This window comes from Sarcophilus harrisii, chromosome 2 (assembly GCF_902635505.1).
Source record: "Sarcophilus harrisii chromosome 2, mSarHar1.11, whole genome shotgun sequence".
Lineage (NCBI taxonomy): Eukaryota > Metazoa > Chordata > Mammalia > Dasyuromorphia > Dasyuridae > Sarcophilus > Sarcophilus harrisii.
Genome location: NC_045427.1, coordinates 547,958,130 through 547,979,506, shown reverse-complemented (window position 1 = coordinate 547,979,506; position 21,377 = coordinate 547,958,130). Strand labels below are relative to the sequence as shown.

The following is a 21,377-nucleotide window of genomic DNA, read 5'->3' as shown; positions in this document are numbered from 1 at the left end:
AGGAAGGAAGGAGAGAGAAAAGGAAGGAAGGAAGGAAGGAAGGAAGGAAGGAAGGAAGGAAGGAAGGAAGGAAGGAAGAAGGAAGGAAGGAAAGAAGGAAGGAAGAAAGGAAGAAAGGAAGAAAGAAAGAAAGACGAGAGGGAGGCAGGCTTGGAAATCAGCAAGATTCTGCTTCAGGGGTAGATGGAAAAATCAGGTTAGATGAAGTATTTAGAGGGTATAGAGGCTTAAAGGACATGAGATTTATCAGGAAGGGGGGGAAAAGTTAAAATTTAGGGGTCCTCTACTGGAAGGAACAGAGTTGCTACCTCCCATCTAAGGAGAATAAGTAAACACCACCGGCTGGAAGTAAGGGAGTTTGGAGGTAACCTCTTTATTCCCCAAACTGAATTTGCCCATGGTCTCTAAAATAGTGATAGGGTTACCTCCAATACCCACATCTCCTGACTTCCAGCCTCTTGTCCCAGAGCTCTATTCCCGTTTATTAGAATTGCAGGACTTAAGGTCAACTCTCCCCTATTGGGCTAAACCCCACGGCCATTGGATTAAGTGTATTTGGATCAAGCCCTTTCCACCGAGTCCAGTTCTTGGGGTTGAGGAAGAGGTATTCCCAGGAACTCTGAGGTGTGTCACTTTCAAGTAAAAAAGACTGGGTGCAGATTTTACTATATCTGACCGATAAATCAAATCTAAGGTCCTGTGTTTCTTTAACTACTCAGTTCCAGAGGAGAAAAACCGAGCCTAATATGGCAATGAAAACCTTTGCAATGATGTAATAGGAGGGGCTCCCGGCAGCGGTGAAACAGCCGAGGCTTCTCAGAAACTCGGAGGCTGAGGGCGACTTAGGGATTGCTTAGTCCTGATACCCTCGTTTCACAGATGAGGAAACAGCGTACGGACTTAATACACGGAGCCCCGGGTTGGCGCCCCAAACACACACCTTGATCAGGTGTAGGACCAGGGGCCAGTCGCTTAACGCGTCCGTCACCTGCAAACTGGGGACAACGCTGAGCCGGCTCTGACTCAGGGAGGGAAGCAGGGTCACGCTCCGCTACGGCGGCCGTACGTGCCCAGTCCCGGCGCGGGGAGCCGAGGCCAGACGTAAAGCGGGCGCGCGCGCCACTCCCCTTTTCTTCTGTCCCCCTTTCCCGCAGGGGCCCGGGCCCGCTGGTGGCGCTCGGCCTGTACGGCCTGCTCCTCGCGGCCCTCATGACCACGGACCTCCTGCACTTCTGCTGGGACAAAGGCCGGGGCCGCCAGCCGCGCGCCTCCGGCCCTGCCCGCCGTCCGAGACGGCGTGAGGGAATCCGCAGGGAAGAGGTGGGAAAGCACAGAGCTCGCGGAGCCCCGCTGCGCCGAGCCGGGCGGCCGGCGCGCTCCGCCCCCTGAAGGAGAGAGGACGGGAGCGAGGACTCCCGACAGGCGCGGGCCCTCGCTCCTGCGCGACTCCACGTGCGCGTCCGTGCGTGAGGCGAGAGGAATCCTTACGGGCGCGGTTCCGGCGCTGCGTAGGCCGAGTGGGAGGGGCCAAGACGAGCCCCACGCGCGCGTTACTTAACCTAGTGGGGAGCGCGCACGCCTCTGCGTGCCAAGAGAGGGCGGGGCGAGCATTCTTGAAAGATTCCGGCCCCTGTCCGTCCGCACCTTAGCACTTTCTGGCCGCCGCGATGGCAGCAACCGAGGTGAGTGCAGAGGGCCCTGGGGTTTCCTGCACTGACCTAACTCCTCCTGGCCGCGGTCGCCTGTCCCTCCCTGCCTTCTCCCGGACCTCCGAGTCCGCCTGCTTCTCAGCCTTCTCTCCGTTCCCAGGTGAGCCCGGCGGCGCAGCTGCGGGAGGAAGGCAACGAGCTCTTCAAGGGCGGGGACTATGCGGGCGCGCTGTCCTCCTACACCATGGCCCTCAGCCTCGCCGCCACTCCCCAGGAGCAGGCGGTCCTGCATCGGAACCGGGCCGCCTGCCACCTGAAGCTGGTGAGTGCCCGAGCTGGACCCGGGGAGCGGGAAGCGCCTACTGTGTGCGGGGGGAGCGGGGAGCGCCTACTGTGTGCCGGGCAGCGGGAAGCGCCTACTGTGTGCGGGGGGAGCGTGAAGCGCCTACTGTGTGCGGGGGAGCGGGAAGCGCCTACTATGTGCCGGGCAGCGGGAAGCGCCTACTGTGTGCGGGGGGAGCGGGAAGCGCCTACTCTGTGCGGGGGAGCGGGAAGCGCCTACTGTGTGCCGGACAGCGCGCCTGGAGGAAGACAGAGAGGGGAGGGGGAAATAAAAAGCAGCCCAGCGCCAGCTCTCCAGGAGCCCGCTTTTCTAATGGGGAAAAAGTGCCACCGGCGGTACCAGCCAGAGCCATCTGCAATGTTAGAAATCATCTTAACAGGAAGGCACCGAAGCTAAGGAGAACGTTAAGCTCTTGCCAAAGAGACAAGTGCCTTGACCACTTTGGATCCCCTTGGGCTGGATGATCTTTAAAGCCCCTTCCAGCTCTGAATTCCGAGATCGTGATTGAACTGCTTTGCTAAGGGAGGGGGGCTGCCAATTCGGAGTCTCCGGGGAGAAAGAGTGAATTTATGAATCGAGCTAGTAAAATCCCAGCACTAGCAGGGGTCTTGTAGGGGTGCGGTCCAGATCTGTCATTTTAAAAATGTGGTAACTATGGCCCAGAGAAGTGAAAAAAAATCTGACCGAGATTCCAGAGCTAATTAGTCATAGAGCTGAAACTAAAACTCGGCTTGCCTCGCTTTTTCTACTACACTAAGTGACTTTGGCTTTACGTTCGGAGAGCACTCAGGTTTTGAGTGCTTTCCTAAAGAGAACTCCTGATCAATTATCTGGCCATTTGCCCATCTCCATGTTCATGCTCCATTTGTAACATCCAGAAATTGAGGCACAGATATTTGTTGTAGATAGCATTGTAATGGTTGTCTAGTAAAATATAAAACAGTTACCTTTTCCTGTCCCTTCCATCCTTCCTCCAATACCCAAAGTTTATTTAGCACCTAGTTATTTTTTTTCTTCTCATAAATTAAATGAGTAATTTCATTGTTTTTCTATTCTATAGGAAGATTATTCCAAAGCTGAAGCTGATGCATCCAAAGGTAGGGCAAATTAGTCTTTATTATCAGGTTGTGGAATTTTTCTTAGGAAAGAGATTCATTGTATCTATTGGGGCATGGTGCTGGTCACAAGGTTTTCTCCTCTCCTAGGACCACACTTTTCTTCTCTCTTTCCCACTTCCTGGGGCATTTCCTTTTCTGCAGCTGCCTCACCTTTTCTGATGCTGAAGTGCCAAGCCCTGCATCAGTCCCCTTCCACTTCTGGCCCTTGAGATCTTTCCTTGATGCTCTTCTCTGGAGATGGTGGCTTCATGAGTGCTGACACAACTCCTATTTGTGCTCAGCCATTGCAACCGATGGTGGGGATGTGAAAGCGCTTTTTCGACGGAGTCAAGCACTCGAGAAACTGGGCTGCCTTGATCAGGCCATCCTTGACCTGCAGAGGTGTGTAAGCCTGGAACCCAAGAACAAAGTCTTCCAGGAGGCCCTACGGAGTCTAGGGGGCCACATTCAAGAGAAGGTATGTACATAATGACAGATGGGGAAATGACGGTAAATGAAGCCTGTCAGGAAAAGATCTGGGGGTCACAGTGAATCAGAAACTGAACATAAGTCATCAAGGTAGCTCTGAATTTTAAGTATGATAAGTTTTCACATCCTTATTATTTGTATACTTGTCTTATATCTTCTCCTGGACTGCCAACTTCAAGAGGGCAGAGGCTTTTTGTTTACATCTTTGTATGCTTTGCAATGCTAAATCAGGGTCTTCCATATATTTCTTGATTATTAGAATGTCAGAATCATAGAATTTTTGAGTGAAAAGGAATTTCAGCATCCATTTAATATAGCCATATCTGAAAAGAATTGTATCTATAACATATCTGTCAAATGGACATCCACCCTACGATTGGAGACTTTTTTTAGGAGAAAGATACTACAGCTTCTTAAGGCAGCCCATTATACTTTCGGACAGGTCTGAATTTTAGGAAGTTCCTTCCTTCCTCCCTCCCTCCCTTCCTTCCTTTCTTCCTTCTTTCCTCCTCCCTTCTTCCCCCCTCCCTCTGTGCCCTCCCTACCCTGAGGCAATTGGGGTTAAATCACTTGGCCAGAGTCACACAACTAGGAAGTATTAAGTTGAATGAGGTCATATTTGAACTCTGGTCCTTCTGACTTCAGGGCTGGTGTTTTATCCACTGTGCTACCTAACTGCCCCAGGAAGTTTTTTTTCTGACAAGTATAAATTTGCTCTTTTTCATACATTGTTCCTCATTCTGCTGTCAGAAGAAATCCAATCCCTTTTCCACATGATAGCCCTTCAAATACTTGAATACAGCTATCATTTCCTCTCTGAATCTTCTCTTTAAACTAAACTTCTCCATTTCTTTCCTACAGCATAGACTGAGGGCCTTTCACTTTCTTTATTGCCTCATCTTGACTGATACTCTCTGATTTATCAATATTTTATACCATAGCACCTATAGTTGAATACAGTACTCCACATTTTTGGTTTGATAAGTACAGAGACTCTCATATTATTCTGGGAAGCTATCCCTCACTTAATGTTGCCCAAGTTCACATTAAATTTAGAGGCTGCCATATCACATTGCTGACTCAATTTCAGCTTTCATTACATCAAATTCCCACCCCAACTCTTATATTTTTCATATGAACTAGTGTCTAACCATGCCTTGTATTGTACTTGTGAAGTTGATTTTTAATTTAATTGTGAAATTTTACATTCACCTCCATTGAATTGTCCCATTTTAGATTCAGACCAATGCTCTGTATCTCTTTGGATCCTGAATTTGTCCTCTAGTGTGTTAATTGTCACAGCCAGCTTTGCTGAACCCATCATCTATACCTTTAGCCAAGACATTTATAAAAATATTAATTAGAACAGGTTCACACTCATAATCTCTGGGGCTCTCCACTGGAAATTTCCTGTCAAGTTGACATCGAATCATTAAAGATAACTTTTTAAGTTCTGGATAGGTATAAATAGAGAATGGGCCTGTGATTTTCCTGAAACAGGGAACTTCTACTACTGCCAATTATTACCTTCTTTGCAACTTAAAAATTTAGAGAGTTGTCTAAATTACTGATAGGTTGTGACTTGCCTAGGGTCATACAGCCAGTATAATGTCACAGGTAAGTCATGAACATGAAACTTCCTGTTTTTCAGACCAACTGTTTATCTGCTGTGCCATACTGCTTCACCAGCACTACTAGATCTAATTATATTAAAATATAAATCAGTTCTTTTTTCCCCCACACACAAACAGAATGCAATACTTAACATATGCTTGCTAAAAGCTAGGTAAATTATATCTATAAGCATTCCTTTGATCCTGTTTAGTAACCCTGTTAAAAGGCAATTAGGTTGGTCCAGGATGACTTACTCTTGATGAAGCTGTGCTCCTTGCTTTGTAATCACTGCTTTCTATGTCAGACATTCACTAATCATTTTATTAATGATCTGTTCCAAAGTTTCCCAGCATTAAAAGTTGAGCTCATTGGCTTATATTTTACCAAACCTTTGATCTTGTCGAATATAATTGTCAGTGGCTTGATTATAACCATTTTTTCACTTTCTGAGTGGGTAGGTCATCCACATCAGATACCTTGAATTCATCAGGGGCAACTAGGTGCTATCTTAGTTACTTCTGACAATCTAGATTATCATTTCCTTGTTGCTGTTTTTGTTCTTTTATTTCCAATGCAAAAGTCATGACAAAAGGAAAGCCATAGGGGAGTGCCTAGGACTAAAGGTATTTTCATAGATGAAAATTAAAAAACAAGGCAAACTAAATGATCAAAGTTAAGGGGATATTTGTAGTAATATACTTTTACCCATATACATCTCTTTTTTTAGAGTTCTAGATTATAGGACCTCTTTGAGCACCCATTAAAAATATTTACTGTAGGTAATGATTCTACTACAATTCTTACTTAAACTTTGTCACACATGGGTGTGAAGGTTGCCAGAGAACTAAACAATAATCTTCCTGTTAATGATATCCTACTTGAGCATTAATACAAGTTGCTACTGTTTAAGTCGGATGTGTGACCTATAAAAAAAAGGAGCCCCTACAAAGTCTGAGAGGGTCTGGTAGGCAAACATTTTCTTGTTTAAAGAACTAGTTTAACCTGGTAGTCATTCCTAGCAGTGGAGATGCTTAAGTAGACAACCTATATCTGCTCCTTAAAGATAGGGATTGAAGGATACTGAATCAGGAAAAGTAATAGAAGAGATAGATATTTATCCTTCATCCAAGAACTATGCAACAGTGATTTTCTCTGTGCTTTTTTGGTTTTTCCAGGTTCGGTACATGTCTTCAACAGATGCTAAAGTGGATCAGATGTTCAAGATTTTACTGGATCCAGAAGAGAAAGGCACTGAAAAAAAACAGAAGGTATAAACCTGATACAGTAAATATTGGGGTAAAACTTGTCCAGTGCTCTTTTCATATTAGAATTCGCCATGAGTGTTTTTGACATCTGTATATTGCTTCTTAAGATGTTTGGATAACTGGTAGCCCTAACTCCAGAAGAAGTTTTACTTCTTGTTGTTTATTCCTCTCCAATGTCTAGTTCTGGATAAATTGGTTCACTGCTATATGTCTCTTTCTGTTCTGGTTTATCACAGGAAAGCTGAGGGCAGAGATTATTATTGGGCTTTTGGTTTGAGTATCCTTTGAATACTTTCCCAAAGGACATAGTGGTTTCCTTTTAGAAGCCAAAATAGTACATCAAATTTATTTTGCTCATTTGTAACTATGCTCAAAAAGTTATCCAACTGTGCATACCCTTTGATCCAGCAGTGTTTCTACTGGTCTTATATCCCAAAGATATCTTTCAAAGAGATCTTAAAGGAGGAAAAGGGACCCACATGTGCAAAAATGTTCATGGCAGCTTTTTTTGTAGTGGCTAGAAACTAGAAACTGAATGGATGCCCATCAATGGAGAATGGCTGAATAAATTGTGATATATGAATGTTATGGAATATTATTGCTCTTAAGAAATGACCGCAGGAGGATTTCATAGAGGTCTGGAGAGACTTATAGGAACTGATGCTAAGTGAAATGAGAAGAACCAGAAAATCATTATACACGGCAACAAGACTATACAAAGATCAATTCTGATAGATGTGGCTCTTTTCAATAATGATGATTCAAACCAGTTCCAATTGTTCAATAATGAAGAGAGCCATCTACACCCAGAGCAGGAACTATGGGAAATGAGTGTGGATCACAACATAGCATTTTCGCTCTTTCTGTTATTGTTTGCTTGCATTTTTGTTTTCCTTCTCAGGTTTTTTCCTTTCTTTCTAGATCTGGTTTTTCTTGTGCACCAAGATAACTGTATAAATATGTATACATCTATTGGATGAAACATATACTTTTAACATATTTAACATGTAGCCCAATACATTGGACTACATGCCATCTGGGGAGAGGGTGGAGGGAAGGAGGGGAAAATTTGGAACAGGTTTTTGCAAGAGTCAGTGTTGAAAACTTATATGTTTTGTAAGTAAAACTAATAATTTTTTTAAAAATTCATTTTGCTCTCCATAGCTACTTTCATCCTTTATTTACCTGATGCAGAAGGGGGCAATTGTCAAGTATAGGTAGAGATAAGAGATACATAGAGAACAAGAGCTATGTTGGAAAGACAGATTATTTCAGGAAGTACCTGGGGGGAACTACCAGGAAGACATTTACTATCCTTCCTGTAGTTCAAGGAAGGATATGACCTCCTGGTTGGTCTGTAGAGTTTGATGTCAAGACAGAACATATCCTATGTCTCCCAGTTCCTTGTCTAATACTTTGTACTGCACAATCCTGCTTCTGGCCTGTGGTTGGTGGGATCCCTGGACTAAATTTTGAATATTTTTTCTTTTTCCTTTGCTGTAGGCTTCTCAGAATCTTGTTGTACTAGCACGAGAAGATGCTGGGGCTGAGAGAATCTTCCAAAGTAATGGGGTCCAGCTCTTACAACGTCTTTTAGACACAGGAGAGACAGACCTGATGTTAGCAGCTCTACGCACATTGGTTGGAATATGCTCTGAGCACCAGTCACGGGTAAGTATGGAGAAATTATTGAAAACTAGTTAACTAAGTTAACTACTTCTCTTAATCACAGAGTTCTCCTAAATGTTCAGGTAGCACTGAGAATGGAGATAGGTTGATATATTCTTTAGGATAAGCCATTAAAATAAGTTTGAATTGTTTCTGTATTTCAGTTCCAAGTTCGTTCTAGTTAGGATTTATAAAACTTGCCCTGTCCCAACTTCAACTTCTGTAATATCCTAGAATAGACTGATTTGGGGGCTCATCCAGCACCAAAGTATACCTCAAGACTAGAGAGATCTTCTCTTATTTAAGTCTAGATTTCTAGGGCTACTCTGGAATTTTGGTGACTGAGGTGAGGAGTAAGGAGTTCTTTGGCCTTACTGTTAATAGTAAGAACTATCAATAGAAATGGTTCTCAAACTGAAGTAATTTTTCCTTCTATTATAGACAGTAGCAACCCTAAGTGTGTTGGGCACGCGTCGAGTAGTGGCTATGCTTGGGGTCAAGAACCAGTCGGTGTCCCTTGCTACTTGCCACCTACTGCAGGTCATGTTTGATGCTCTCAAGGAAGGAGTAAAGAAGGGGTTCCGAGGAAAAGAAGGTGCTATCATTGTGGGTGAGTCAATCAGTTTTTATTTGGGGGTTTTTCTCCATAGTGCTTCAATGTTATAGATTATATAAAGAGCCCACTTGATAGTACAGGTATACTTATGGATGGGTCCTAATTATAACTCATTGCTTGGAGTTCTAAGCAATAAGGGGAACTTGAGAACTAAATAAAATAAAAGAGCTCGGAGAAGAACAAAGGCCCTTAACAGAAATGGAGGTCTGTCCAGATCTCAACAACACACATTCTGTCCTATTAGTTCCCTTTCTCTACCCTTTTCCCTTTCTTCTTAGCCTCTTTACTAGGTTGTTTGATAAGCATAGCATTCACATTGGCTATTATGCACCATAGAACATTTTTTTGTTTTTGTAGATCCTTCAAGGGAACTGAAGTTATTGATCAGTAACCTTTTGGAGTTACTGACTGAAGTGGGCATTTCAGCCCAAGGTCGAGATAACGCCTTAACTCTCCTGATTAAAGTGGTTCCTCGGAAGTCACTTCGAGATCCCAACAATAGCCTCACTCTTTGGGTCATTGACCAAGGTAAGAGATTCAAACTTAGATAATTTCTTCGAGAGTCTGTTTGGTATCTGTCCTTTTGCTTTTGTAAGCTCAGCTGACGTCTTTCTTGTCTTACCCAGAGCTGGTTATTGCTAGTAATAATAATTTGAGTTTATATAATGATGCATTTTTAATTGGAAAAAAATAGTAACATTATATTTTATTTTTATATTGCCTTCATTTTCAAATAGATGCCATTTCTTATAATGAAAATTTTAAAGGAGGGTTGAAGAGACACAGGCAGTAACACTGATCAGAAAACCCCCAATTCTGACAGCATATGCCCCTATCTCTACCAAAAAGGAAAGAATATTTATTCACTTCTTTGGGGCCAAAATTGGTCATTAAAATTATATAACCTTTAGTTTCTTTTTTAAAATCCTATTTTCCACTTGCACATTTTTAATTTATTTGCTTATAAACAAGATCTGCTGTCTTAGGAAGAGGGGAGGTAAGGGAAGAAGAGAGAAAAATCTAGAATACATAGTTTTAAAAAAATGAATGTTGAAAACTATCTTTACATGTATTCAGAAAAATAAAATACTGTTTTAAAGAGTACTTAAATAACTAATAAAACATACAATTGGGAAAAAATTCTTTCCATTTATATTATGTGTATTTATTTCCTGGTTCTCTCTATATCAGTTTAAATATTTACTGTGCCTTTCTGAATTTTTAATATTCATTATTTCTTGTAGCACAATAATATCCATCCCATTCATATACCACAGTTTGTTTAGCCATTCCCTAATTGATGGCTATCTAATTTTAGTTCTTTGCTACCATAAAGAAGTTCTATGCCATGTCTACAATAATGTAAATGGAAGGAACAAATAATGTAAATAGAAGGAACTTCACACTGTATTATTATCCTAATCTGGCTGATCTGTGAAGAAGGGAAGGGAAATGTCCCTTCCTCTTTGTTTGGCCAAAATTAGGAGATAATAGTTGTAGAAAATGGCATATGCTGTCAAATTCAGTTGGTATGTTGGTTAGTTTGTTGAACTTGCTTTTTTGTTAGAAGGTAGTTTCCAAAGGAGAGGGGAAGGTAAACCTTTCATTCAGAAATGAAGGTGACACATGTGCAAAAATGTTTGTGGCAGCCCTTTTTGTAGTGGCAAGAAACTGGGGAACTGGATGCCCATCAGTTGGGGAAGGGCTGAATAAGTTATGGTATATGAATATTATAGAATATTATTGTTCTATAAGAAACAATCAGCAGGATGATTTCAGAGAGGCCTGGAGAGACCTACATGAACTGATACTGAGTGAAATGAGCAGAACCAGGAGATCATTGTCCATGGCAACAACAAGATTATACGATGGACCAATTCTAATAGACATTTCAGCACTGAGATGATTCAGCCCTGTTCCAATGATCCTATGATGATGAGAGCCATCTACACCCAGATAGAGAAATCAGATTTTTCTTTTGTAGCAAGATAATTATATAACCATGTATGCCTATTTTGGATTTAACATATTGGATTACATGCCATCTAAGGGGAGGGGGTGGCAAGAAGGAGAGGAAAAATTGGAACACAAGGTTTTTCAAGGGTCAGTGTTGAAAAAAATTGCATATGTTTTGAAAATAAAAAACTTCAATAAAAAGAAATGAAGGCGATGTAAAAACAAGATGTCAGTAATTAAATTTTAAGTGTTGCTATGAATGTTTTGAATTTTCTTTAGTCAGGCAATAAGCATTTTTTTAAAAAAAAAATTTCAAATAGTATTGTTTTTCAAATATTTGTAAAGATAATTTTCAATATTTACCCTTGTAAGACTTTGCGTTCCAAAATTTTCTCTTTCCTTCCCCCTCCCCAAAGACACCAAGTAATCTGATAGAGGTTAGATAAGTATAATTCTTTTAAACATGTTGGCATGTTGTGGCAAGAGAAAAGTAAAAAACCATGTGAAAGAAAAAAACAAACAAAAAGTGACACTACTATGCTTTGATCTGTATCTCTCCATAGATCTCTCTCTCTGGATGCTTTATGGCATTTTCCATCCCAAATCAATAAGGAAGGCAATAAGCACTTATTACCCCGTATTAGGCATTGTGTTAAAGGCTAGATATAAAGAAAAGCAAAAAACAATCCCTGCTCTCAAGGAACTTAATTCTAGAGCAGGAGAAAACCTGTAAATAACTAAGTACATACAAGATACATACAAAGTAAATGGAAAATCTGAGTATCTTGGCAGCTGGGGGACCTGGGAGAAATGCCTCCTGCAGAAGGTAGAATTTCATCTGCATCTTGAAGGATGCCTGGGAACCTAAGAGGCAAAGGTATAGAAGGAGAACATTCCAGGCAAGGGGGCGGCCAATTCCAAGGTACAGAGATAAGAAATGGAGTGTTGTATTCAAGTAGGCCATGGGAATAAAATATAAGAAGACCAGGAAGGTAGTAGATTATAAGCAACTTTTAAGTGTTGTGTTCAATTGTATTAGTGTAAATTCTATTGCTGTCTTTTCACTGTAGTCCTGGCTTTACCAGAGCTACTGTTTGCAGTTCCTGCCAATCTTTGTGTTTCCAAACTTGTGTAGCGTTCCTTCCTGAAACAATGTCCCTGCCACTCCAGCTTGCTACGTGGAAATCTGTTCCTTATGACCTTATACAGTCAGCAATTGTGTCTAAATAAAGTCCTTTTCAGGTTTAAAAAAGATTCTGGAAGTGGGAGGTTCAGTTCAGGACCCTCCCGGAGATATTGCTGTGACAGAGAATAGCCGGATGAGTGCTTCCGTTCTCCTTAATAAGCTCTTTGATGATCTGAAATGTGATGCAGAGAGAGAAAATTTCCACCGACTCTGTGAAAGTTACATCAAGTAAGAAAACATTCACAAACTTACATTTCCAGTGTCATGCAAAAACAAAAAAAACAAACCCAGGTCAGCGTAGAGCAGCTTTGGAAAAGAATAGCAGGGTCTAGAAAATAACCCCAGGTTCATTTCTCCATCCCCACATAACTTCATGGCAGAGAACTTTCTTTTTTTGACTTCAAAATAATGTTCATCTTTTATATCTGTTTCATGTCTAGAAGTAGATGGTCTGTCTTAGATTCTTAGATGACTGAGCCACTGTAGTTAGAGCCAAAGTTCTTTCACATTCCTGTTTTTTCGTACTTTTATTGTTCAAGTGTCCTCTTCTGTTCATAATGAAGCAGTAACCTAGAATATTAATCAGGGAGGAATAACAAAATGGGGGAGCTCTGGTCTGCACATGACCATCAGATCTCTTTTCCCCAGGAGCTGGTTCGAGGGCCGAGGGCTGGAAGGGAAGCTACGGGCTATTCAGACGGTCTCCTGCCTCCTGCAGGGCCCTTGTGAAGCTGGCAACCGAGCCCTGGAACTGAGTGGTGTCATGGAGAGTGTAATTGCCCTGTGTGCCTCAGAAAATGAGGCAGAACAGCTAGTAGCTGTGGAGGCATTGATCTACGCAGCTGGGAAGGCCAAGCGGGCCTCATTTATTACTGCCAATGGAGTTTCCCTTCTTAAGGATCTTTACAAGCGAAGTGAAAAGGACAGCATCCGAATTCGGGCCCTAGTGGTAAGGCTGGCTGGCTGGCAATGGGAGGGACAATCCTGTTTTCACTTTCATCATCAAACATGTATTAACATATATTTATTTATTCAAGAAGCTGACTAGCTAGGGAGACATACATTTTAAAAAAATAACATTGCAAAATAATTAAGTAATTAACCCAAATGTCATTTAAAGATCATAACCCATTTTATGCATAAGGAAACAGTTTCACAAAGTGGCCTGCCCATGGTAACCAATTAGTATGTGGCAAAGCTGGGATTTGAACTTAGGTTTTTTGACTCCGAACTCTACTGCTTCTGAGGCAGAGCAATAAGTGCTACAACGGTAAAAAGGGAAAGTTAGAGTTAGCCAGGAAGGTTTTGTGGTAAAGGTGAAAACATGAATTGGATTTTAGATGAATCAAGTCTTCACCAGGAGCAGCTTTTGTGAGGGAAGTTATTTTTCCTAATATTAGTATCTGGATATTTTTACTATATATAGGCAACATTAGCATTGAGCAGTTTTTAAACATTCTTATGTGATGGGCTCCATTACACTTCAGTACAGCTCATTTCTTAGAATAATATTTTTAAATATACAAGATAGGAAAATACAAAGGAAACTATATTGAAATTAAAGATGTAATTTTTCACCATCCCCTTCATCTCCCATGAAATCTCTCCATAATTTCCGTGGAAGTCCATCTATCTATCTCAGATTAATAACTGTTAGTACAGGGGAAAATCAAAGTTCATTCCTCTCATTAGTTCATTCCTCTCATTCCTCTCACACAGGTTGTTTCACCTCATACTGAGCCAGTTCTGTTTGTAAAATGAGGACAATAAAACTTGTCTTGCTTCTCCCAGAATTAAGGGCCAAATGAGATTATATTTACAAAAGAGCTAACGATAGCTATCTGTAACTATAAATTAATTTCTAAAAAATAACTAAACTAATCTAGCTGTGTTTCTTCTGGGGTATTTGCTTCCTGCAGGTTTATTATTTAGAATTTATTAGGAGTTTCTATTCCCACAAATCTCTGGGCTAAAAACTGGTAGTTTTTAAGGGTGTGTTGAGAACTAAGATTGAGTGCCACATAAGTTGTGGATACAGGACCTACAGTTGCTGACAAATGAGTTCTCCTCCTCTAGATACCCACTATAGGGTATCTTTTAGACACCTAAATGAATATCCTACCAAAATAAATGACATCAATTGCTGATGATTTGTTGTGATAGCAGAAGATTTCTTAGGTTTTGTAAAGAGACCTCCTGGTCTCTTTGATGTTCAAGGAAATGCCATAGAACATCCCAGTAAGCACCTCAAAAGTTTCATAACACTGAAACACAATAAGGCAAATCCCTTCCTATATCTTATAGAGCCTATCAAAAGTTGTATTTTCCTTTTTCTTCCAGGGGCTCTGTAAGCTAGGATCAGCTGGAGGGACCGATTTTAGCATGAAGCAGTTTGCAGAAGGCTCAACCCTCAAGCTGGCCAAGCAGTGTCGAAAGTGAGTTTGACATGTTTACAGAATCCAAGTGTCATTGCCCACTCAATCCAGCTTAGTTAAATAAATTTTATGGAAAGAATAGGGTTGTAGGTCTTTGTTGAAGAGTATGACATGAATGGAGAAGGGACAGTCTTCTACTTTGTAAACTATCCTTTTTTTTTTTTTTTTTAAGCTTTTCAACCTTTCTATTTCATATATTTGTTGCAAATGGACCCTTTCTAAGAGCATTAGAATACATAAACCAGATATGCTTGGGTTTTCCTCTTATATCTTATCCCGAACTGAATTCATTGAATTCACCTATTACCTCCAGGTGGTTGTGTAATGATGGAATCGATTCAAGCACACGGCGCTGGGCAGTGGAGGGCCTTGCCTACTTGACTTTTGATGCAGATGTGAAAGAAGAGTTTGTAGAAGATGAGGCAGCTTTGAAGGCCATGTTCCAGCTCAGTAAGGTAATCCAAGTTTTCAGCCTGGCAGTGTTGAGGAGCTTCCATACCAGAACTTGTTCATTCTCTTCTCAGAAGTACTCCAATCTCACCCTCCTCCCTTCCCCAATCCCTTTGCTTCGCTGGTCTGAAATTAATGCAAGGATTATGTTATGTCTCTTCTAGCAAGACTAACAAAGTATTTTTGGCTACTATTTTTGGAATCTAGCAAATAGAAACCATTCTCCTAAAATAGTTCTACGCTGTTGAATCCTTAAGGTGCACTTTTAGTGTCCATTGTATGCAACTCAAGAAATTTTAGAAATTGGACTACTGTTGATGAGGATAGTAAACTAATGTTTATTTTTATAAAACCTGAGACCATTTTTGCCCTTTGGGAATAATAAATTAATACTATATCTGGGCACAAAGAAGTTGCTAGAAAAGGGTGACCCGATTTTTCTTAGTTGAATTTTGGATTAAGCAGTACATGTAGAGGAGAAATGAATCACTCATATATCTAAGGATAGAACTTTGTACCTGACCTTTTGTGGCTTTTCTAGGTTTTCTAATATTTTCTGATCTGAAAAATGTTTCCTCTGAAATAGTATTTTGTGTGGTCGATCTCCAGGGATTTTCTCCAAAGACAGGTCTAGTTTAATCCCTTTTCCATTCTTTGCAGTTGGAGGACAGGTCAGTACTCTTTGCTGTGGCCTCAACATTAGTGAACTGTACCAATAGCTATGATCATGAAGAGCCTGACCCCCAGATGTTGGAGTTGGCTAAGTATGCTAAACAACACGTACCTGAACAGCACCCTAAGGTGAGCTGTAAGGGTAAGTGAGAGACTCAGTTGGGCACTTTAAATCACAGGAGCATTAGGCTAAAAGGGACACAGAATCGAAAAAGATCTTGAAATAACAATTGGTTCAAAGTTATCAACTTGTAGTTAAGGTAATAAGAGACCTCAAAAAGTTAAATTATCCTAAACAAATGAGTGTTTGCTGTTTTTAAAGATTAACTGGGAAAGATTTCTCTATTTTGGTAATTAGTGTTTAACAATTCATTATCACTAAATTCTTTTCTTTTTAATTGTTGAATAGTATTGTTTAATAGCTCTACTGACATTAAGAATGGGATGCTGTATGTGGCATTTGTTCCTTGCGGTTTTCTGATGAACTCTAATTTTTCCCCAGGATAAACCAAACTTTGTTCGATCTCGAGTAAAGAAGTTGCTTACAGCTGGTGTAGTATCAGCTCTCACATGCATGGTGAAAAATGAAAACCCAGTGCTCACCAATTCCTGCCGAGAGCTGCTCTCCAGGTGCTCTGGGGGAGAGGGGATAACCCATTCAGGGCTAAGAGATGATTAGTTGTTAGCTATTCTTAGGGTTTTATTTCCTCACACAAGAAAATCTTTGCTTGGGGCAAACTCAATAGAACTGATCATTTGACTCTTTATCTAGCACAAGAACAAAAACTTAGGCTAGGAAAGAACTTTGTTCCCTCAGACTCCAAGCCATGACTAAATTAGGTTTCTACTCAACAGGGTCTTCCTAGCATTGGTAGAAGAAGCAGAAGACCGGGGGAGTGTTGTTGCTCAGGGAGGGGGCAAGGTAAGCTACCACTGAGTGGTTACTTTCTTCTGCTGATCTAAGACCATTAGTTGTAAAAGTGACACTATATATTAGAGAAAAAGGCTTACAGAGCCAGAATTTTAGCAGTTAAAAGGGCTCTTCTCAGACATAATCATGTCTAACCCTTTTACAAACCACACAAAACAAGAAAACTGAGGTCATAATTAACATTTTTGACTAAGACCTCATGACTCTTTTTGCAATATTGCTTTTTCATGTTCAGAAACTTACCTCAAGTCTACTCTGTGTTAAACCGCATAACTTTGAAAATCACAATGTATTTCCTCCTTGTTCTGGGAATTTTGCTTTGGCCTTAGGTCCAAAACAAGAAAATCTCTACTGAAGAGCATAGATTTCAGTCCGTATTCAACAGTGAGCTTTCATTTATTTGTATGTATACATATATGTAGATCATGTACATTTGTAGCTTATTATTTGAATGTCATCACCAAATAAAATGAGTGTTTCTATATACAATGTACAGTTGTACATTGCATCCCTAACATATTTTGCTAGATTTCTTGAACAAAGATTATATCCTTGAGCCCAATTAAGCATCTTAAGAAAATCTCTGCGAAGTTATAAGAGGAACTAAAAAAAGGAACTAAAAAAACTAAAAATGCACACCCCAGCCACCAGTATTGGAAAAACTATTTCAAGTTAACCCCTTTACTGTAAAGGTACATTTATAAAGTGTTCTGTCTAGAAGAAAGTCTTTAAGTATTCTTACATTGAGCAACTGACTTACTCTGTCATTTTTCTCATCTTAAAATGAGGATATTATCATGTGTTTTCAAAGCCAAATGAGATAAACACTTGAATATAAATTATTTTTTTGGCTTTTCAGGCTTTACTGCCGCTTGCTCTGGAGGGCACAGATATTGGGCAGACTAAAGCAGCACAAGCTCTTGCCAAGATCACTATCACCTCTAACCCTGAGATGACATTTCCTGGAGAACGGGTATGTTTTTTCCTCTCTTTTCTACTTTAACTTCTTCCTTCACCTTCAGTGTTGGAATGAATGTAATGCACTTAATAATGTAATCCTACTCCACTGTGTCTCCAGAGAGATACTCTCTGAGGTAAGGAAAAAAGCTGTAACATGCCAATATTTTGTGTTTCAGGTCTATGAGGTTGTCCGCCCCCTTGTCTCCCTGTTACATCTCAACTGCTCAGGGCTTCAGAACTTTGAGGCACTTATGGCTTTAACCAACCTTGCAGGGATCAGTGAGAGGCTTAGGTAAGCTGAATGTCCCTGTGCCTCAGACTCATAGCCAGGAAAGCGAGTTCCCTCCTTTTGCAAGCAGGGCTTAGTCTCTTATTCTTGCTTTTTCATCTTACTTAAATCCTGCTGCAATAATGAACCAGAGCTAATAAGAAATTGAAATCTCTGTATTTTAGCGAGTGATGGTGAACCTGTTGGAAAATAGAGATTTTTCACTACTACTGAGTAAAATCTCTGGCCTGGGAATACTGAGTTGAGTACGTTAAGAGACGGATATATGTAGTGGGACCTTCAAATTGCTGGTCTTTGCTCCCACAGGCAGAAGATCCTCAAGGAGAAGGCAGTGCCGATGATTGAGGGCTACATGTTTGAGGATCACGAAATGATCCGCCGAGCAGCCACTGAGTGCATGTGCAACATGGCTATGAGCAAGGAGGTAAGGGCTGGAGAGGGAGAGTCAGGGTATTGACGGATTCCAAGCATAGGGGGCATAAGGGTGTTTTTTTACATAGCTTGTCTCTGGTACTGAAAACACACCTCTGAGGCACTAGAGACATTATCATATCATATTATGGTTCTTCACTTTCTGCATCATGCTTGATGCATCCAATGCCTATTGCTGCACGTGGAACACAGATGTAGAAGCAGCCATCCCTGGCTGGAAAGGCAGCCAGCTTAGGTAGGGTGTCGGGCCTCCCGACATGGAACGATTGGCCTGAGATAGATTATAGTTGTCGGGCAAGGTATGAATTCTCCAATGTTTTCTAACTCCAGTGTGAGTATTCTTTCCATTCTATCAACTATGTAAACTCCATAATAGGCAACAATTTTTTTTAAGAAGGCACACTCTTTTCACTACTCTAGGTTATTCTTCACTGACTTTTCCCATTTTAGGTGCAAGATTTGTTTCTGGCTGAAGGTAATGACCGACTGAAGTTACTGGTGCTGTATAGTGGAGAAGAAGATGAGCTGCTCCGCCGGGCAGCCTCGGGTGGACTTGCCATGCTGACCTCCCTGCTGCCTCCTCTTTGCATTCGAATCACCCAAGTGGTGAGTGTCATCCTAGGCCCGGTACCTTCCTGTAGGTCTGTGGGAGTGAGGAGAACCCGCTTCTGTGTTGGAAGATCCAGCTCCTTCTCTCTTGGGGCAAATCTGTGACCGGGTCTTTTTTCTGTTTCCTAGACAACCCACTGGCTAGAGATCCTACAAGCCCTGCTTTTGAGTCCTAACGTGGAACTGCAGCACCGCGGTGCTGTAGTGGTGCTGAACATGGTGGAGGCGTCAAGGGAAATCGCAGTGAAGCTAATGGAGAGTGAGATGTTGGAGATCCTCTCTGTGCTGGCCAAGGGTGAGGCGGGGCCAGTCACCAGGGCAGCAACTGCCTGTCTTGCAAAGGCTGTGGAATATGGACTTATCAAACCCAACAAGGAAGAGGAGTGAGTGGGGGTTCACGGCATTAGAGCCTTGGTTCGTCACCTTCTGCATCGTGCTTAATGCACACAGTGCCTATTGCTGCACATGGAACAAAGATGCTACTAGCTGGAAAGGCAGCCAAATTAGGGAGGGTGTCTAGCTTCCTCCCGTCACAAGGCAGCTTTTTGGTCCACAACTACATGTAGTAGGTTTCCCCCAGGGGACAATCCAATGTGGGCACTTGGGAAGGGCAGCGAATGGACCATCACTGCCATCAGCACCCCAAAAGGGATTCCAGGATTACTACTTCTGCGTGAGCATCACCTGCTTCCAATGTCATAATAAAATGTGTGAAATTCTCCACTTGTGGCTTGTTTATAGAAAAAGAAAGTGTTCTGGTACCTGGAATTGTACTGGATGGATTCATGAATAGATTTACTCTATACTCTATACATAAGAAAGTTAAATATACGTTATATAAAACCTCCTTTTCTAATTTTTTATATGTTCAAGCCATGAATAGGCCAGGAAAGAAGGGACCAACAATCCCAGCTAGCTTGACTGATTTTTCCCCCTGTGGTTCTTTCCATGTTACAGATATGGCATGATCCACTGCCATTATATACCATTGCTATCACTTCTATCTAAGGAATGAAAAAAATCCCCTTTCCTTTTTAATTCATCCAGGACAAGATTAGGTTTTCCTCCATCCATATTAGTTTTAAATCTCCTTTTCTATGAACTTTTTGAAGGCAGGGACTTTCACTTTACACCTTTTACTACTATCAGTTGTATACAACTTGTTGTGCCTTCTGTATCTCTAATAACTAGTAACCTTTCTTTTGCCCCAATCACCCTAGTGATTGTTCTGTAAAAGGTCAAAGACATTTCTTATAGATACTGTAAATTAATTACTAAATCTCATCTTAATGAATGGAAAGATGACAAGGCATCTTATACGTTAATGTCTTATACAGGCATTTATACGTTAAAAAATAATTGAAAACATAAAACATGTCAAATATATATATTTATAAAAATTACAAACAAGTATTAGTCATTAAGGTTAAATTCTGAGGACAATGTGGACCTTTACAACAAATCATTTAAAATTTTTCCTGTCTAGTATGACCAAAAAGAAAAAGCCAAAAACAAAATCTTGTAATGAAATCCAGGAAATACGAAGAAATAATAACTAGGAGGACACTGAAGATATCAAAGTTGGAAACCTCTGATGATATTTACTGTTGGAAGAGAAATAAAAAACAGATGAGAAGTCAGAAGTACATTCCTAGAGAAGCCCAAAAATCTGGCAGTCTTCCTTCTTGTCCCACCCTTCCAGCCCAGCAGCTGCACTGGCAAATCCTGGGCATTATGGCAGAGGGAATGATGTCATGGATCATACCTTAGTTGCCTATACCAGTAGGAATCATGTACAAATATAAGGTAAGCTGGTTTATACAGTCACAAAAAGCTCAGCTGCACATAGCTGCACATGCTGCAGGGCATGCTGAACTGTACAAGAAGGCATCAAAGAAATTAGCCATGTCCAGAAGGCACTTTTTAGTGAAAAGCTAATACCAGGAAGGCAGTAAGGGCTGAAACCCCGACACTTAAAGCTCCTCTCACAAAGACAAGGCATGTTCATCACTTCAAGGCTGGGACCTGTTGGGATCTGCTTACAAGCTAATTTTAGGCTGAAGTACATGACTTGAAAGAAATTAGAAGCAAAAGGTAAAGACAGAGGAAGAAGTTAATGGATATTTAACTAAACCATAATAACTAGAAAGAAACACGGTTCCTCAGAGTAAGGGCTGGGAGGAATAGTAGCTATGCAACAGGGAATCCTGTTTCATGAATGTATCTGGCTTGAACCTGACAAAGGAATAAGCATAATGAGAACACTTTGAGTCAAATAGTGAAAGCCCTGACTAGAGAAGGTGTGCACTGATTAAATGAACCGTTCTGTACTTAGCTTAACCAACTTAGATTAACCTTAACAAGCCAGCAAGCAGCCATTTCGAATGTCATTTCTATTATCTTTCCAAATGATTCTTCTGTGACTAGTATTTGACCTTTTAACAAGGTCAAGTTTTGTTACCTTTGCAGGCTTTGCCTAATGCATTGGGCCCCAGTTCTTGCTTCTTGCAGATTGTTTTGAATCTGGTGCTATGCAGCTCTGCTCCTGTTTGCTGGTTCTTCTTTAGTTGCTATGGAAATAAAGAGTCATCAGTAATAAGCATAACATCAAAGCAAAAAGGGAGTGGAAAGGCAGAGCCCCCAAAGTAGTAGTCTATAGCACAAAATGGGAGGCAAAGGATGGACATGGATTATATGCTCTTAGTGTTCATACAGC

At 41.1% G+C, this 21,377-nt stretch overlaps 2 protein-coding genes across 2 annotated transcripts in view; one reads left to right on the top strand and one right to left on the bottom strand.

The window, feature by feature from the left end:
- Positions 1–848: 848 nt before the first annotated feature.
- UNC45A (unc-45 myosin chaperone A) lies at positions 849–19,382 on the top strand. Its single transcript, XM_031955618.1, has 20 exons — positions 849–1,682; positions 1,810–1,971; positions 3,053–3,089; positions 3,392–3,567; positions 6,368–6,460; positions 7,961–8,128; positions 8,567–8,735; positions 9,099–9,269; positions 11,940–12,111; positions 12,532–12,832; positions 14,224–14,318; positions 14,632–14,773; positions 15,429–15,569; positions 15,943–16,070; positions 16,296–16,362; positions 17,231–17,344; positions 17,508–17,623; positions 17,927–18,044; positions 18,503–18,658; positions 18,791–19,382. The coding sequence occupies exons 1-20, from the start codon at positions 1,668–1,670 to the stop codon at positions 19,046–19,048; spliced, it is 2,799 nt and encodes a 932-aa protein (XP_031811478.1). The 5' UTR covers positions 849–1,667; the 3' UTR covers positions 19,049–19,382.
- Positions 19,383–20,976: 1,594 nt separating this feature from the next.
- LOC100927542 (protein regulator of cytokinesis 1) overlaps positions 20,977–21,377 on the bottom strand; it is a 29,167-nt gene continuing 28,766 nt past the window's right edge. Inside the window, exon 11 of the mRNA XM_031949350.1 lies at positions 20,977–21,231. Within this exon, the coding sequence (XP_031805210.1) occupies positions 21,109–21,231 (123 nt within the window). The 3' untranslated portion in view covers positions 20,977–21,108. The remainder of the gene's footprint in view (positions 21,232–21,377) is intronic.

What these genes read in the sequence shown, in the direction of transcription:
- UNC45A (XM_031955618.1), top strand. An exon ending in CTCTGTGAAAGTTACATCAA is followed by an intron (nt 12,112 to 12,531) that starts GTAAGAAAACAT and finishes TCTTTTCCCCAG; the next exon opens with GAGCTGGTTCGAGGGCCGAG. An exon ending in TTGCTCAGGGAGGGGGCAAG is followed by an intron (nt 16,363 to 17,230) that starts GTAAGCTACCAC and finishes TTGGCTTTTCAG; the next exon opens with GCTTTACTGCCGCTTGCTCT.